This window comes from Somniosus microcephalus, chromosome 8 (assembly GCF_052327205.1).
Source record: "Somniosus microcephalus isolate GS21.2 chromosome 8, FLI_Smic_1.0, whole genome shotgun sequence".
In the NCBI taxonomy this organism is placed as follows: Eukaryota; Metazoa; Chordata; class Chondrichthyes; order Squaliformes; family Somniosidae; genus Somniosus; species Somniosus microcephalus.
The window spans coordinates 190,204,448-190,221,699 of NC_140994.1; the positions used below are offsets into that span (position 1 = coordinate 190,204,448).

Genomic DNA, 17,252 nt, shown 5'->3' on the forward strand with positions numbered 1-17,252 from the left:
AAAACACTGAAGATAACATCCGCGATGCCTTCGTGAAAGGCCTTCGGTCCGACTACTCACGGCAGAGACTGCTGGAATCAAAGGACCTCGACCTGAACACAGCTGCAGCCTTGGCCTACTCCCTAGAAGTGACCCAGCGGGACCTCGAGGTGTATTCCAGGTACAGTTCGCGACTCTGGGACTCGGGCCCGACCCCGACCGCAATACCCCTCGTAGCGCCGCCCCCGGGACCTACCTCAGCGTCGGCGTCCCGGACCCGATCGGGACCGCCACCCCCAGTACCGGCTGCGAGATCGGAGCCCCGCGACCGGGCCGCCGGCTGCTTCTTCTGTGGGCAGGCGAAACACCCAAGGTCGCGCTGCCCAGCCAAAAACGCGACGTGCTCCAGCTGCCTGAAGAAAGGCCACTTCGCGAAGGCCTGCAGAGGGAGAGCAGCAGAGGCCAGCAGTGCCTCATGCGAACTGTGGGGGCGGCCATCTTTTATCAAGGCCACAGATGAGCAATGGGGGCGGCCATCTTTGATCCAGGCAACCGACGCCAGCAGTGCCTCATGTGGGTTGTGGGGGCAGCCATCTTCTCCGCCATTTTGCCCCACCTCGTGGGCGCCTCCATTTTACCCACCACGCTCGACCGCCACCTTACCTCCAGACCTGACGACCGCTTCACCTACAGACTACAGCGACCCGCTCAGCCACACACTAGCCTCCGTCACGCTAGACCAAGCTCGCCCGCATCAGCTGTCCAAGTCAATGATGGACATCAAAGTAGACAGCCACGCCACGACCTGCCTGTTTGACAGCGGAAGCACGGAGAGCTTCATACATCCAGACACGGTGAGCCACTACTCCCTCGCTGTCCAGCCAGCGCAACCGGATCTCGATGGCATCGAGGTCCCACGCCACAGACATCAGCGGCTACTGTGTTGTGACCCTGTCGGTTAAGGGCACGGAGTATAAAAACTTTAAACTCCTCGTCCTGCCCCAGCTATGCGCTGCCGTCCTACTAGGGCTGGATTTTCAATCCCACCTCCAAAGCGTCACTCTAGCATACGGTGGACCCCTCCCCCCGCTCACAGTCGACAACCAGCAGCCTTTAAATCGCCCACCGCGTAACACCTGCGGCCTATCCACCCTCAAGGTCCCGCCACCTTCCCTGTTCGCTAACCTCACCCCCGACTGCAAACCCGTCGCTACCAAGAGCAGGCGGTACAGCGCCAGGGACAGAGCTTTCATTAGCTCTGAGGTGCAGCGTCTTCTGAAGGAGGGCATCATCGAGGGGAGCAGCAGCCCCTGGCGTGCCCAGGTTGTAGTCGTTAAGACCGGCAATAAAAACCGCCTGGTCATCGACTACAGCCAAACCATAAACCGGTACACCCAGCTGGACGCATACCCCCTTCCCCGCATATCTGATATGGTCAATCAGATTGCTCAATACCGGGTATTCTCTACCATCGACCTTAAGTCGGCCTACCACCAACTCCCTATCCGCCCCGAGGACCGCCAGTATACCGCCTTCGAGGCGAATGGCCGCCTCTACCACTTCCTTAGGGTCCCCTTCGGCGTCACCAACGGGGTTTCGGTCTTCCAAAGGGAGATGGACCGGATGGTTGACCAGAACGGGCTGCAAGCCATGTTCCCCTATCTAGATAACGTCACCATCTGCGGCCGTGACCGGCAAGACCATGACGCTAATCTGGAAAGATTCCTCCGTACGGCCCAACGGCTGAACCTCACCTACAATAAGGAGAAATGTGTGTTTAACACCTCGCGCCTTGCCATCCTCGGCTGCGTAGTAGAGAACGGAATCATCGGCCCCGATCCCGAAAGAATGCGTCCCCTCATGGAGCTACCCCTTCCCCACTGTCCAAAGGCGCTGAAGAGAACCCTGGGGCTCTTCGCCTACTATGCCCAATGGGTGCCGAATTATGCGGACAAAGCCAGACCCCTCATGAAGTCCACCTCCTTCCCCCTTATGGAAGAAGCGCGCGCGGCCTTCTCCCTCATCAGGGGAGACATTGCTAAGGCCACTATGCACGCAGTGGATGAGTCCATCCCCTTCCAAGTGGAGAGCGATGCATCCGACTTCGCCCTAGCCGCTACCCTCAACCAGGAGGGGAGACCGGTGGCCTTCTTCTCAAGGACCCTACAGGGCCCCGAGATCCGACACTCTTCGGTCGAGAAGGAGGCCCAGGCGATTGTGGAGGCGGTACGCCGCTGGAGGCATTACCTCGCAGGCAAGCGATTTACCCTCCTCACCGACCAGCGTTCGGTCGCTTTTATGTTTAATAACAAGCTGAGGGGTAAAATCAAGAACGACAAGATCTTGAGGTGGAGAATCGAGCTATCCACCTACGATTATGATATCTTGTACCGGCCTGGTAAGCTGAACGAACCCCCTGACGCTCTATCGCGAATTACATGCGCCAACGCGCAAATTGATAGACTTCAGACCCTCCACAACGACCTCTGCCACCCCGGGGTCACCAGGCTTTACCACTTCATTAAGGCCCGCAACCTGACCTACTCCATCGAGGAGGTCAGGACCATGACCAGGAACTGCCAGACCTGTGCCGAGTGCAAACCGCACTTCTTTAGGCCGGACAGAGCAAGCCTGATCAAGGCCACCCGCCCCTTCGAGCGATTGAGCATCGATTTTAAGGGGCCCCTCCCGTCCTCTGACCGTAATGTGTACTTCCTCAACATTGTTGATGAGTACTCCCGTTTCCCCTTTGCCTTCCCCTGCCCAGACATGACCAGCACCACGGTCGTTAAATGCCTGAACGACCTCTTTGCCTTGTTCGGGTTCCCAAACTATATACATAGTGACCGGGGCGCCTCCTTCATGAGTGAGGAACTCCGTCAGTTCCTACTAGCGAGAGGCATCGCCACTAGCAGGACCACCAGCTACAACCCCCGAGGGAACGGCCAGGTGGAAAGAGAGAACGCGACGGTATGGAAGGCCGTCCTCTTAGCCTTAAAGTCTAAGGGCCTCCCAACCTCTCGCTGGCAGGAGGTCCTCCCGGCGGCGCTGCATTCCACCCGGTCACTACTTTGCACTGCCATTAACGCCACCCCCCATGAACGAATGTTTGTTTTCCCCAGGAAGTCGGCTACGGGAACCACGCTACCAACCTGGCTGACCTCTCCGGGGCCTGTCTTGCTGCGAAAGCACGTGAGGGCCCATAAAACGGACCCCCTGGTCGAGAGGGTGAACCTCCTGCACGCCAACCCCCAGTACGCCTACGTGGCATAACCAGACGGGCGGGAGGACACAGTCTCCTTACGAGACCTCGCACCCTCGGGCACTCCGGAGACACCACCGCTACCCCCCCCCACCCCCCCCCCCAATTCCAGCCCAGGTAGACGGTACGCCGGAACCCCAAGAGCCTTCGCCTACCTCGCAGACGCCAGCATTAACACCGGAGAACGCAACACCGCCGCTGCGACGATCAGACAGGCTTACGAGGCCTCCGGACAGACTGACATACCAGAACTGGTAGTACACTTCACCCCGCCGGACTCAAATCTAAACAAGGGGTGAATGTGGTAAACCACTTTTACCGTTCACTATCGTTACACTATAGTTATCACTGTTAGATCGTTTCCCTATAGTTATCACTGTTCACATTGTTGTATCACTGTACGAGGTCGCCTCTTGTCACGCTGCTATACCTGGGCTGACCACTGCCGACTCCGCCCATGGCTCCACCCACCTGCCCAGGTATAAAGGTGGTCGACTGGCTGGTATTCCTCCTTCTTGGATCCGATCACCCACGAGGGTGGGCTCTGTTATTTAGTCAATAAAAACCTATAGTTACTTTCTTAACTCGTCGCTTTTCATTGGACGAATTGATAGGTATATCAGTTTCCTTTATTTAACTTCAGTACCCAAGTCTCTGAATCAACTACTTCACTCTCCATCTTAATGAAGAATTCTATCATATTATGATCGCTCCTCCCCAAGGGGCCTCGCACAACAAGATTGCTAATTAATCCTTTCTAATTACATAATACCCAGTCTAAGATGGCCTGATCTCTAGTTGGTTCCTCGACATATTGGTCCAGGAAACCATCCCGTATACACTCTAGGAATTCCTCTTCCACAGTATTGTTACTAATTTGGTTAGACCAATCTATATGTAGATTAAAGTCACCCATGATAACTGCTGTGCCCTTATTGCACGCGTCTCTAATTTCCCATTTAATGCCATCCCCAACCTCAGCATTACTGTTTGGGGGTCTGTATACAACTCCCACTAACGTTTTCTGCCCCTTGGTATTTCTCAGCTCTACCCATACAGATTCCACATCATCAGAGCCAATATCCTTCCGTACTATCTCCTGTTTAACCAGCAATGCTACCCCACCGCCTTTTCCTTTTTGCCTGTCCTTCCTGAATATTGAATACCCCTGGATGTTGAATTCCCAACCTTGGACACCCTGGAGCAATGTCTCCGTAATCCCAATTGTATCATATCCGTTTACATCCATTTACGCAGCTAATTCATCCACCTTATTACGAATGCTCCTCGCATTAAAACACAAAGCCTTCAGGCTTGTTTTTTTTAAACACTCTTAGAATTATTGTTTACTGCGGCCATGTTTGATTTACACCCTTGATTTCTCTGACTTCCGCTTTTGCTTTTCTCCTTCCTGTCTTTTGCTTCTATCCTTGCTTCTCTTTCCTGTCTCCCTGCACAGGTTCCCAACACCCTGCCATTTTAGTTTAAACCCTCCCCAACAGCACTAGCAAACACTCCCCCTAGTCCAGTAACATAAGCAGTATGTTACCGCACCCTGTCTGTACTGGTTCTTTGCTAAAGCAAAGAAAAATCCATCCCACTTTCCTGCTGTTTCTCCATAGCAGTGTTTTTCCCTTTGCTTCAAATATTTAGCCAATTTTTCCTTAATATTCTGCCTCAGTGCTTCCTATGGCAAAGCATTCTATTGTTCAACAACTCTCTGCATGAAGAAATTTCTGCTACTGTCTCTCTTAACAGTGACCATTTTAAATGGATGATTCCTTGTCACTGGCTCCCAAACAAGAGGAAACAGTCTTTTCCTATTTACCCTATCAAAACCGTTCATAAAAGTTAAAAAACCTCTATTAAACCTCCTCTTAACCTTATCCGCTCAAGTGAAAATAGTCCTAGTAGCTCCAGTCTCTTCTCATAACTATAGCTTCCCATCCCTGGCATCATCCAGGGGAATCTACATTGTACAATCTCTGTGGGTTTAATTTTAATGGGGAAGGTGGGTAGGGGGATGGGGGGGATGCTCCTAGGAGGTCTAGAAACCCGAGAGGACAGGATTCTCGCAGGCCCTGCTGAATTTAACGGCAGGGCCTGATTTGCATGGGAAGCCTGTTTCCCACCCGCAGCCAACCAGACGGAGAGGCCAGCTGGCTCTGGGCGAGAAGGCCTGCGGTACTAGGCCACAGAGAGGCGGGAGGCGGCTGGAGAAGCAGCGTTGGGCGGGGTGGTTTTTAACATTGACCACGGGCTGGAGGAATGGCCATAGCAACAGAGTGGGGTGGGGGAATGGGAGATATCCTGAGGATTGGGGGCCGGAGGAGTGGCTAGAGAAGTGGGGGCAGGGAGAGGGAGAATTGGGGAATGGAGGGGCAGGGTGAATCGGAGGTCTCGTGGGGGGGGGGGGGGGGGGGGGGTCTCCGATCACGGGGGGTGGGTTAGGTAGGGATGCTGGATTCAGGAGTTAAGTGTAAAGGCTTTGCTTTAGCTGGCGGGTTTCACAAGGCGTGCAAAACCCAACCAGCTAAAGTTACATTCAAAATGGAGGTTAAAGCAGAGGATTCCAGCCTTATTATAATATTGAAATAGATGACTCGCCTCCTGGGAGTGGGTTGTCTGCCCGACCCCTGTTCTGCCTCCGTTAAAAATGGAAGTGGGTGGGTTGGAGGCGGGATTCAGATTTTTAATACTTTAACTACCCCCCACGTCCCCAACCCACCTATTTTGAAAAGTTAAAATTTCCCCCTATGTCTTTAATGTCCTTTCTATAATGTAGTGCACACCAACCTAACTGTGGCCTAATTTGTGTTTTGTACAAGTTTATCATTACTTATGTAGTCTTCCACTCCATGTCCCTATAGATAAAACCTAAAATGCTGTTGGCATTTTATTACTGCATTTGTATTTTCAGGCAATTATGTATTTGAGCCCCTTAAGCATCTTTCCATATACTCATTCCTTGTTTTTCCTCCCAAAATGTAATATCTCACAAATTTCAAGTTAATACCGGTTATCTATGTCTTTGTCAAGTCTTTTATAGTTCTCCTTGCTATTTGTCAAATGCTTTACTTTTGTGTCATCGGCACATTTTGAAATTATGATGGCTGAATCAAAGTCTAAATCACCTATATATTCTGTGAATAAAATTGGTCCAGCACAAACCCCTTGGGTACACCATTTTCAACCCTTCTTCAATCCAAACAACACTCATTTATCCTAATTCTTTTCTGTCCATCATCCCTGTGCCCGCTGACCTGACATTGTCCGCATGCCAGATATGAGACTCCCAAAACAAGCACTCTACTCGGAGCTGCGGCCCATCAAGAGAGCCCCAGGTGGGCAGAGGAAACGCTTCAAGGACACACTCAAAGCCTCCTTGAAAAAGTGTAACATCCCCTCCGACACCTGGGAATCCCTGGCCCAAGACCGCACAAAGTGGAAGAGAAGCATCCGGGAAGGCGCCGAGCACCTCGAGTCTCTTCGCCGGGAGCAAGTGGAAGCCAAGCGCAGGCAGCGCATGTCAACCCAAGCACCCCACCCACCCGCCCCTTCAACCACCGTCTGCCCCACCTGTGACAGAGACTGTAGGTCCCGCATTGGACTCATCGGTCACCTGCAAACTCATTTTTAATGTGGAAGCAAGTCATCCTCGGTTCCGAGGGACTGCTTAAGAAGACGACGACATGGGCTCCTGGTTAAGCAGCGGCTTGATTTCAAAATTCTCATCCTTGATTTCAAACCATGGCCTCGCCCCTCCCTATCTCTGTAATTTCCTTCAGCCCCCCCCCCCACCGAGAGATATCTGCGCGCTTCTAATTCTGCCCTCTTGAGCATCCCTGATTATAATCGCTCAACCATTGGTGGCCGTGCCTTTTGTTGCCTAGGCCCTAAGCTCTGGAACTGCCTGCCTAAACCTCCCCGCCTCACTACCTCTCTTTCCTCCTTTAAGATGCTCCTTAAAACCTACCTCTTTGACCAAGCTTTTGGTCACCTGCCCTAATTTCTCCTTATGTGGCTCAGTGTCAAATTTTTTGTCTTATACTCCTGTGCAGCGCCTTGGGATGTTTTACTACGTTAAAGGCGCTATATAAATGATATACCTATCAATTCATCCAATGAAAAGCGACGAGTTAAGATAGTAACTATAGGTTTTTATTGGCTAAATAACAGAGCCCACCCTCGTGGGTGATCGGGTCCAACAAGGAGGAATACCAGCCAGTCGACCACCTTTATACCTGGGCAAGCAGGCGGAGTCATGGGCGGAGTCAGCTGTGGTCAGCCCAGGTATAACAGCGTGACAAGAGGTGACCTTGTGTAGTGATACAACAGTGTAAACAGTGATAACCATAGTGTAACGATAGTGAACGATAAAAGTGGTTTACCACATTCACCCCTTGTTTAGATTTGAGTCCGGCGGGGTGAAGTGTGCTACCAGTTCGGGTATGTCAGTCTGTCCGGAGGCCTCGTAAGTCTCTCTGATCGGCGCAGCAGCGGCGGCGGTGATGCAGTATCCGATGTTAATGCTGGTGTCTGCGTGGTCGGCGAAGGCTCGTGGGGTTCCGGCATGCCGTCTACCTGGGGTGGATTTGGGGGGGTGGTGGGGGGTAACGGTGGTGTCTCAGGGGTGCCCGAGGGTGCAAGGTCTCATAAGGAGACTGTGTCCTCCCGCCCGTCTGGGTATGCCACATAGGCGTACTGGGGGTTGGCGTGCAGGAGGTCCACCCTCTCGACCAGGGGGTCCGTTTTATGGGCCCTCACGTGCTTTCGCAGCAAGACGGGCCCCGGAGAAGTCAGCCATGTTGGTAGCGAGGTTCCCGTAGTCGACTTCCTGGGGAAAACAAACATTCGTTCATGGGGGGTGGCGTTAATGGCCGTGCAAAGCAGTGACCGGATGGAATGCAGCGCTGCCGGGAGGACTTCCTGCCAGCGCGAGGCTGGCAGGCCCTTAGACTTTAAGGCTAAGAGAACGGCCTTCCAGACAGTCGCGTTCTCTCTTTCCACCTGGCCGTTCCCTCGGGGGTTGTAGCTGGTGGTCCTGCTTGCAGCAATGCCTCTCGCTAGTAGGAACTGGCGAAGTTCCTCGCTCATGAAGGATGAGCCCCGGTCGCTATGTATATAGTTCGGGAACCCGAACAAGGCGAAGAGGTCGTTCAGGCATTTGATGACCGTGGTACTGGTCATGTCTGGGCAGGGGAAGGCAAAGGGGAAACGGGAGTACTCATCAATGATGTTGAGGAAGTACACATTACAGTCAGAGGACGGGAGGGGCCCCTTAAAATCGATGCTCAAGCGCGCGAAGGGGCGGGTGGCCTTGATCAGGCTTGCTCTGTCCGGCCTAAAGAAATGCGGTTTGCATTCGGCACAGGTTTGGCAGTTCCTGGTCATGGTCCTGACCTCCTCGATGGAGTAGGGCAGGTTGCGGGCCTTAATGAAGTGGTAAAGTCTGGTGACCCCGGGGTGGCAGAGGTCGTTGTGGAGGGTCTGCAGTCTATCAATTTGCGCGTTGGCGCATGTACTTCGTGATAGAGCATCTGGGGGTTCGTTCAGTTTACCAGGTCGGTACAAGATACCATAATCATAGGTGGAGAGCTCGATTCTCCACCTCAAGATCTTGTCGTTCTTGATTTTGCCCCTCAGCTTGTTATTAAACATAAAAGTGACTGAACGCTGGTCGGTGAGGAGGGTAAATCGTTTGCCTGCCAGGTAATGCCTCCAGCGTCGTACTGCCTCCACGATCGCCTGGGCCTCCTTCTCGACCGAAGAGTGTCGGATCTCAGGGCCCTGGAGGGTCCTTGAGAAGAAGGCCACAGGTCTCCCCGCCTGGTTAAGGGTTGCTGCTAGGGCGAAGTCGGATGCATCGCTCTCCACTTGGAAAGGGATAGACTCATCCACCGCGTGCATTGTGGCCTTAGCAATGTCTCCCTTTATGAGGGAGAAGGCTGCGCACGCTTCTTCCGTAAGGGGGAAGGAGGTGGACTTCATGAGGGGTCTGGCTTTGTCCGCATAATTCGGCACCCATTGGGCATAGTAGGCGAAGAGCCCCAGGGTTCTCTTCAGCGCCTTTGGACAGTGGGGGAGGGGTAGCTCCATGAGGGGGCGCATTCTTTCGGGGTCGGGGCCGATGACCCCGTTCTCTACTACGCAGCCGAGGATGGCGAGACGCGAGGTGTTAAACACACATTTCTCCTTATTGTAAGTGAGGTTCAGCCGTTCGGCCGTACGGAGGAATTTCTCCAGATTAACATCGTGGTCCTGCCGGTCGCGGCCGCAGATGGTGACGTTATCTAGATAAGGGAACGTGGCCTGCAGCCCGTTCTGGTCAACCATCCGGTCCATCTCCCTTTGGAAGACCGAAACCCCGTTGGTGACGCCGAAGGGAACCCTAAGGAAGTGGTAGAGGCGGCCATTCGCCTCGAAGGCGGTATACTGGCGGTCCTCAGGGCGGATAGGGAGTTGGTGATAGGCCGACTTAAGGTCGATGGTGGAGAATACCCGGTACTGTGCAATCTGATTGACCATATCAGATATGCGGGGAAGGGGGTATGCGTCCAGCTGGGTGAACCGGTTTATGGTTTGGCTGTAGTCGATGACCAGGCGGTTTTTATTGCCGGTCTTAACGACTACGACCTGGGCACGCCAGGGGCTGTTGCTCCTCTCGATGATGCCCTCCTTCAGGAGACGCTGCACCTCAGAGCTAATAAAAGCTCTGTCCCCGGCGCTGTACCGCCTGCTCTTGGTGGCGACGGGTTTACAGTCGCGGGTGAGGTTAGCGAACAGGGAGGGGGGCGGGACCTTGAGGGTGGATAGGCCGCAGGTGGTATGCGGTGGGCGGTTTAAAGGCTGCTGGTTGTCGACTGTGAGTGGGGGGAGGGGTCCACCGTATGCCAAAGTGACACTTTGAAGGTGGGATTGGAAGTCCAGCCCTAGTAGGACGGCAGCGCAGAGCTGGGGCAGGACGAGGAGTTTAAAATTTTTATACTCCGTGCCCCTAACTGACAGGGTCACAACACAGTAGCCGCTGATGTCTGTAGAATGGGGCCTCGACGCCATCGAAATCCGGTTGCGCGTTGGCCGGACAGTGAGGGAGTAGTGGCTCACCGTGTCTGGATGGATGAAACTCTCCGTGCTTCCGCTGTCGAACAGGCAGGTCGTGGCGTGGCCGTTTACTTTGATGTCCATCATGGACTTGGACAGGTGATGCGGGCGAGCTTGGTCCAGTGTGACGGAGGCTAATGTATGGCTGAGCGAGCTGCTGTAGTCTGCGGGTGAGGCGGTGGTCGGGTCTGGAGGCAAGGTGGCGGTCGAGTGTGGTGGACAAAATGGTGGCGCCCACGAGGTTGAATAAAATGGCGAAGATGGCCGCCCCCACAACTCACGAGGCACTGCTGGTGTCGGTGGCCTTGATCAAAGATGGCCACCCCCACGACTCACACGAGGGATACTGGCATCTGTGGCCTTGATGAAAGATGGCCGCCCCCACAACTCGCATGAGGCACTGCTGGCGTCTGTGGCTCTCCCCCTGCAGGCCTTAGCGAAGTGGCCTTTCTTGTGGCAATCGGAGCAAGTCGCGTTTCTTGCAGGGCAGCGCGTCCTCGGGTGTTTCGCCTGGCCACAGAAGAAGCAGCCGGCGGCCCGATCGCGGGGCTCCGATGTTGCAACCGGTACCGGGGGTGGCGGTCCCGATCGGTTCTGGGACGCCGACGCTGAGGTAGGTCCCAGAGGCGGCGGTGCGAGGGGTATTGCGGCCGGGGTTGGGCCGGAGTCCCAGGGTCGCACAGCACAGTACCTGGAATACGCCTCGAGGTCCCGATGGGCCACTTCCAGAGAGCGAGCGAGGGCTGCAGTTGTATTCAGGTCGAGGTCCTTTGATTCGAGCAGTCTTTGCCGTGAGTAGTCGGACCGAAGGCCTTTCACGAAGGCATCGCGGATATTCCCTTCAGTATTTTCTGCAGCCGTTACAGCTTTAAAGTCACAGTCCCTGCCGAGTGTTTGTAGCGCCCGTAAAAATTCATCTACAGACTCTCCTGGCTGTTGCGAGCGGGATCTTAGGAGATGTCTGGCATACATAGAGTTTACCGGGCTCCGGTACTGCTCTTTCAGCAGGTTGACGGCGTCCTCGTATGTAGTAAGGTCCTGGATGATTGCAAATACTTTAGGGCTCACTTGGGCGGTCAGAACTCTTAGTTTGGATCCCAGAGGCACGCCGGATTCTCCCAGGTAGGATTCGAAACAGCTCAGCCAGTGTTTGAAGTCGAGGGCTGAGTTCGCTGCCTGTGGGTTTAGATCCAGGTACGGCGGTCGGAGGGCTCGCAGCCAGGCCGGCTGCTGTGGCTGTTGTAGCTGGCCGTTTGGCTGCTCCGATCCACTCATTTCAAAATTTAGCCAATAAAATTGATATACCTATCAATTCATCCAATGAAAAGCGATGAGTTAAGATAGTAACTATAGGTTTTTATTGGCTAAATAACAGAGCCCACCCTCGTGGGTGATCGGGTCCAACAAGGAGGAATACCAGCCAGTCGACCACCTTTATACCTGGGCAAGCAGGCGGAGTCATGGGCGGAGTCAGCTGTGGTCAGCCCAGGTATAACAGCGTGACAAGAGGTGACCTTGTGTAGTGATACAACAGTGTAAACAGTGATAACCATAGTGTAACGATATAAACAGTGATAACCATAGTGTAACGATAGTGAACGATAAAAGTGGTTTACCACAATAAATAAATACAAGGTGCTGTTGTCCATCAGCTAATTTTCTATGTATGCTGCTACATTTCCTCATAACATTCACCTGAATTTTTCTTATAAGCCTCTTGTGAGATATTTTACTGAACATGTCTGAATATCCACGTACATTTCATTAACTACATTTCCTTTAGTTATCCAGTCACTTGTTCAAAAGAAGACTATTAAATTTGTCAAACATGACTTGCCTTTAAAAAATCTATACTGGCTATCCTTGATTAACTTGCACATTCCTAAATGTTCACTAATTTTATATCGAATTATGGATTCTAAAAGCTCGATTTTAACTCCCGAGGCGGGTTGGAGTCGGGTTGCGTGGTGGGCGGGTTTGGGAGCTGCTTCCAGTGGGATCAGCTGCAGATGTCCGATTTTCATTCAATGAGCTTGTTAATTTCAAGGAGGCGCGCTGGCCGGTCCAATGAGTGGGATCGGGTCGGCTGGCCGCCTCTGATGAAGTCATAAAAACAGCTGCTTTTAAAGCTGCCATCCAGCCTAAGCCTTTCTATTGTGGTTTCTTGGACTTGATTTAAATGCTATGACTTCTTCCAGTGGCAAGGCAGCTCCTTGTTTTAATGACGAGTCCCTCCATGCTCTTGTCGATGCTGTAAGAGGGCGCAGGGAGATTCTCTTCCCTCCTGATGGCTGGAGGAAGCCTCCTCAGCAGACCAAGGCAGCCTGGCTGCGCATTGCTCAGGAGGTGAGCGCAAAGTCCATTTATGCACGGTCATGGATCCAGTGCCGAAAAGGGTTTAATGATCTTGTGCGAACATCAAGTGAGTATCCCATCTCACTTGCCTTCACTCTGCTTCCCTTCTCATCACCAGCACTCTGCGTTGTAAGCCTCCTCCTTCACATCCCACCTTAGTCTTACTTCCCTTGCACCCTTTCCTATCCATCTCTGTTTCTGTACTGAATCACTTCAGCATCCTGCCTATGCACCCCTCAGACTCGCTCTCACTGTCATGCAGTGACAACTAACAGCGCACAGGAAGCTACCTTCCTCTTGGCACCTTAGCCCATCTTCGTCTCCCTCAAAGTTTCTATAATAGGGACTATTCACACTCACTCCATCACTGTGGCTGATGCACCGCTTGTGTCCCTCCTTGCAAGAAAAGATGGCTCACAATAAGAGTGAGAGAGCAATGACTGGAGGAGGAACATCTACCCTAGCAACATTGACCAGTGCTGAGGAGGCTGCTAATGAGATTGTTGGAGGTGGCGAGGACCTGGAAGTGGGCAATGTAGAGACGGGCACGCTAGAGGAAGCTGGTGACATAATAGAGTTTCATCCTGCTCAGAAAGCAATGGCATATGATGTTCATAGAGAACCGCATTGTATCATCTGCTCAAAAGGATGTGTCTGCTACATCAATATCAGATGTCTAAATCATACCTTTACTCTCACACAGGACCATCGAGCGCCCCCCTCCCCACGATCCAGGACGAAGACCCGGACAAATCCTCAGACGAACCTGAAGCCTGAGGGAGCAGCATCATCAGGACTCAGCGCACCCAGCACCAGTGCAGCAACGCACACCTCGGTGGGACCATCGCAAGTTAGAGTAGTGTTACCACCTGGTCTATCACAGCGCACAAGTGAGCATCAGCAGATGGTGGAGGTGGCGACAGCAGTGGAGAGTCCTCGGCGGAGGTCGCAGGACTCTCCTAGCTCTGCTGAGCTGCATGCAGATGCTGTGTCTCTGGGGTCATCCAGAAAAAAAGGTGTTCATGAAATACAGGAACAAGTGCAGGTGTCTCTGGAAGGGTTTGCCTCCAGGGTTAGTGCGAGTGTGGAGAGAATGGAGGAGTCCATCTCTAACATCAGCACTGCCGTGGTGGAGGCAATGGCGCATGAACGCAGCACCTTGGATAGGATGGCAACCTCAGTGGAAAGGCTGGCTACCTCAGTGGAAAGGATGGCTACAGCCATGGAGGAAATAAGTCGCCATCGTCAGGAAAACATGGAGACTGTTCAGAATAGAATGACATCTCTGGAGGAGCGATGGGCAGCTATTGTGCAGAGAGACCAGAGCTTCATGGAGTCCTTTTGAGGAGGACTGCCAGTGCAGATGCGGGTCCCCCTGAAGTGCAGCAAGGTGCTCTCCAGTCACTTGCCAGCACTGAGGTGCGGCTGACCCATGAGAGGGATGTTGTTGGCAGGACAGAAGGAACTATGGGCTCCTCTCAAAGCACTCACATGACCATGCCACTGCGGAGCCCTCAGAGACCCACTTTGCAGAGACAACTGAGATGGCTGTTTCAGCCCCTGCACAGTCGCAGGAAGAGCAGACTTTTGAAGAGCCCTCCCAGGCTCCCAAACCCAGAGGACGCCCGCCAAAGGCGTCTAAGCAGGCGCAGCATCCTAGTCAGCAAGGTGCCTCTACATCTGCTGAAGCCACAGGGGAAGCACCACGTAGAAGCACATGTAAGAGAAAGATTAAGCACCTATAATCATAAGGGGAGTCACTTGGGTGATGTTTCTTTTTTTTCCTGACTCTTGCTGGTTTATTATCCTTTTGACATGTGTTAAAGATAAATTATGTCAAACAGTTGATTGTGTGACCTATGTGTTGTGGGAAATGGCAAAAGCGCATTGAGGGCTCAGGGTGACTTGCTTTTGTAATGCTGATGGCAAAAGTGATAGGAAATAACAGGGTATAGCAGAGATTAACAGGGTATAGCAGAGATTAAGTATGACGTTGGACAAGTGTGGCCTGCAATTACAGAGCCATATGGTAGTCACCTATGGTTGAAGAGTAAGCTTATGCTAATGTGGCATGGCAGTGTGCATACCCTGCTTGACGGGCAGCAGTGAACTGGAGGGATGCTGCATTGGTCACAACAGGGCACGCAAGGCGCCCCTCGCCCTCCTCCTACTCCTCTTCCCAGGAAGATCTGCGCTGACCCATGCGGCTGCTACTCCTCCGATTATGAGGACCAGGATGAGAGGGCATAAATGTTTCCCATCACCTTGCTACAGATTTCATTTGAGGCAACAATCTTGCAAGCGCACAGTCAAAGTGGCTTGAAATGATTCCATTCATGCCACATTACAGATGGGTGCCAGCTTGAACAGTCAGGTGGTCAGTAGATGTGCAAAATGTTATCCCATACCTACAGCAGCAAAGTTATTGCATTTGAATGTCAGCCATGTTTCAGGGATGCTTTTAAAGCACTCCACCAATGCGTACAAATCATGTCCTCCAGCAACTCGTCTCCTTGAACCAGGCCTGTTTCTGACAAGTCAGTTTGGGAGCGGCTAAACAGACACTCATGAAAATCGGGTGGGGGCGGGATGGGTGCCTGAAGCCATTTTCCCCCATTTTCCTAACAGACCTGCCTCCTCAGGGCTATTAAAATTGAGCCCCAAGAATTTGCCAATAACAGACATAGAAAGTAGCTATAGACCAAGCAGTCTAAGAACATTAGGAACAGGAGTAGACCATTCAAACCCCTCAAGCGTGAATCTACCATTCAAGTAGATCATGTCTGATCTGCACCTCAACTCCATTTCCTCTTCCTTCTTGAACAAAGGTGTTGCATTGACTACTCTCCAGTCTAATTACACAATTTGCATATTTAAGGATGATTGAAATATTATGCCAAGAGCTTGTTATCTTCTGACTTCTTTCAACAGCCATCAGTGCTCAAGGGACTTCTTCATCATGAGTTCGGCTAATTTTTTCAGAACCAATTCTTTTTCTACAGTTATCTCGAACAATTGTTCCAGACCTTCCTTTAGCATACCGACATTCTCACTTCCATCATCATTTGTAAAAACTGATGCAAAATATTTATTTAATATCATATACGAGGGAATGTTGCATAGTTGTAGGGAGTTCCTGTTCATTCAGCAAGGCTAAGATTATTCACTATACAATTCTGAATAGTAAGAGATAAACACTATGGAACTGAGTTACTATTTAAGCATGCAATTAAAAAGGAGCATTTGTCTTCATATGAACTCAAGTAATATTCTTCAAAATTAATTTGTGTTAAAATGTAGTGTTTAAATACGTAAGTAAGTATACTTTAGCTTATTACAGCCCCACCATTTATAATGGGCGAGTTTCATGCAAACACAATTTGCCCGCTATTTGCGATAGCTGGTATAATGCAGTAGCATTAATAAAAATAAAGAAAGAAGGACCACCAGCAGAGATTCAAAACAAATTTCATACAATATACAGTACTGGTTGGGCAGGAGTTAGCGGCAGTGACCTAATCTGATGGTTCAGGTACTAACAAACTGCTGAAGTAATACCACCACAATTTATAATACTACCACTGAATGGAGTTACTGTGTTGTAATTCACTTCCTTCAACCTACTATCCCGTGTTGTAGATGTGGCTTTGGAACATTTTTCTGTGATACTAAATCTGCATTTTCAAGTGTAGAAGAAATGAAAGCCTAAGGGAAGAGAAATGAGTAAACACAGCTTGTTTCTGCCCAAATTAAATGGAGCATTTAAGATGCTATAACCAGCAACTTTGAAACTGACATTAATGCAAATGGATAATGGTTATCTCTTTCTGGCTGAAATAAGCGACTTCCCATTTTAAACGTGGACGTTTGAAGTGGTGTGGACTGCAATTACTGTTCGCAATTATTAGTGCAAGAATGCTTAATGTGTGACATTCTTCAGTCTGTTATTTTAATGGAGGTGTCAACCCAGTTATATAAGCAACACCTATTAAAATAGCAGACAAAGGAATGTTGTATCAATTTGTACATGAATACTGTAAACAAACTCCAGGATCTTCAGAGAAGAAAACTCAATTGGGGCAGAAAAACAATGAGAAACAAAAGTACAAAACATTTACTTCCAGCTTTACCTTACCTTCTGAGCACACAAAGCACCAGCTGACATTGACATGTCCATGATGCCTGCAGCCCCTCCTTGCAGTGAAGTGGTTAGTACAGATGATACTGTTTGAAGCCAGGACCACACATCCTGCTGCCAGACAATTATCACTGGCATGATAAGCCACAGGACACCGCACACAGCGCATCATTCGACCTAATCACACATAAAGACAGAAATACATATAAACAGAACCAACCAATGTTAGACTGTATTACATGTTAGCCTATTCAAGCTTGATACTGTAGTACAGGAAACTTTGGTTTATCCGGAGGTTGTATGCCCGGAAACCTCGATCTAACGGCAGAAATCAGCAGCCGTTTTGGTTAGGTTTTTTTTCTTCTCCTAGCATTTTTTTTTTTAAACAGTCAGGCTCTGGAAAGCGTCTCTGTA

The 17,252-nt window shown here is 51.1% G+C and overlaps 1 protein-coding gene across 3 annotated transcripts in view; it reads right to left on the reverse strand.

Moving 5' to 3' along the window:
• The window catches only part of LOC147113976 (uncharacterized), a 288,093-nt gene that overhangs the window by 68,563 nt on the left and 202,278 nt on the right, over positions 1–17,252 (reverse strand). For all 3 annotated transcript variants that reach the window (XM_085995438.1, XM_085995439.1, XM_085995440.1), the window contains one exon: positions 16,836–17,015. In XM_085995438.1, coding sequence (XP_085851564.1) covers positions 16,836–17,015 — 180 coding nt within the window. The remainder of the gene's footprint in view (positions 1–16,835; positions 17,016–17,252) is intronic.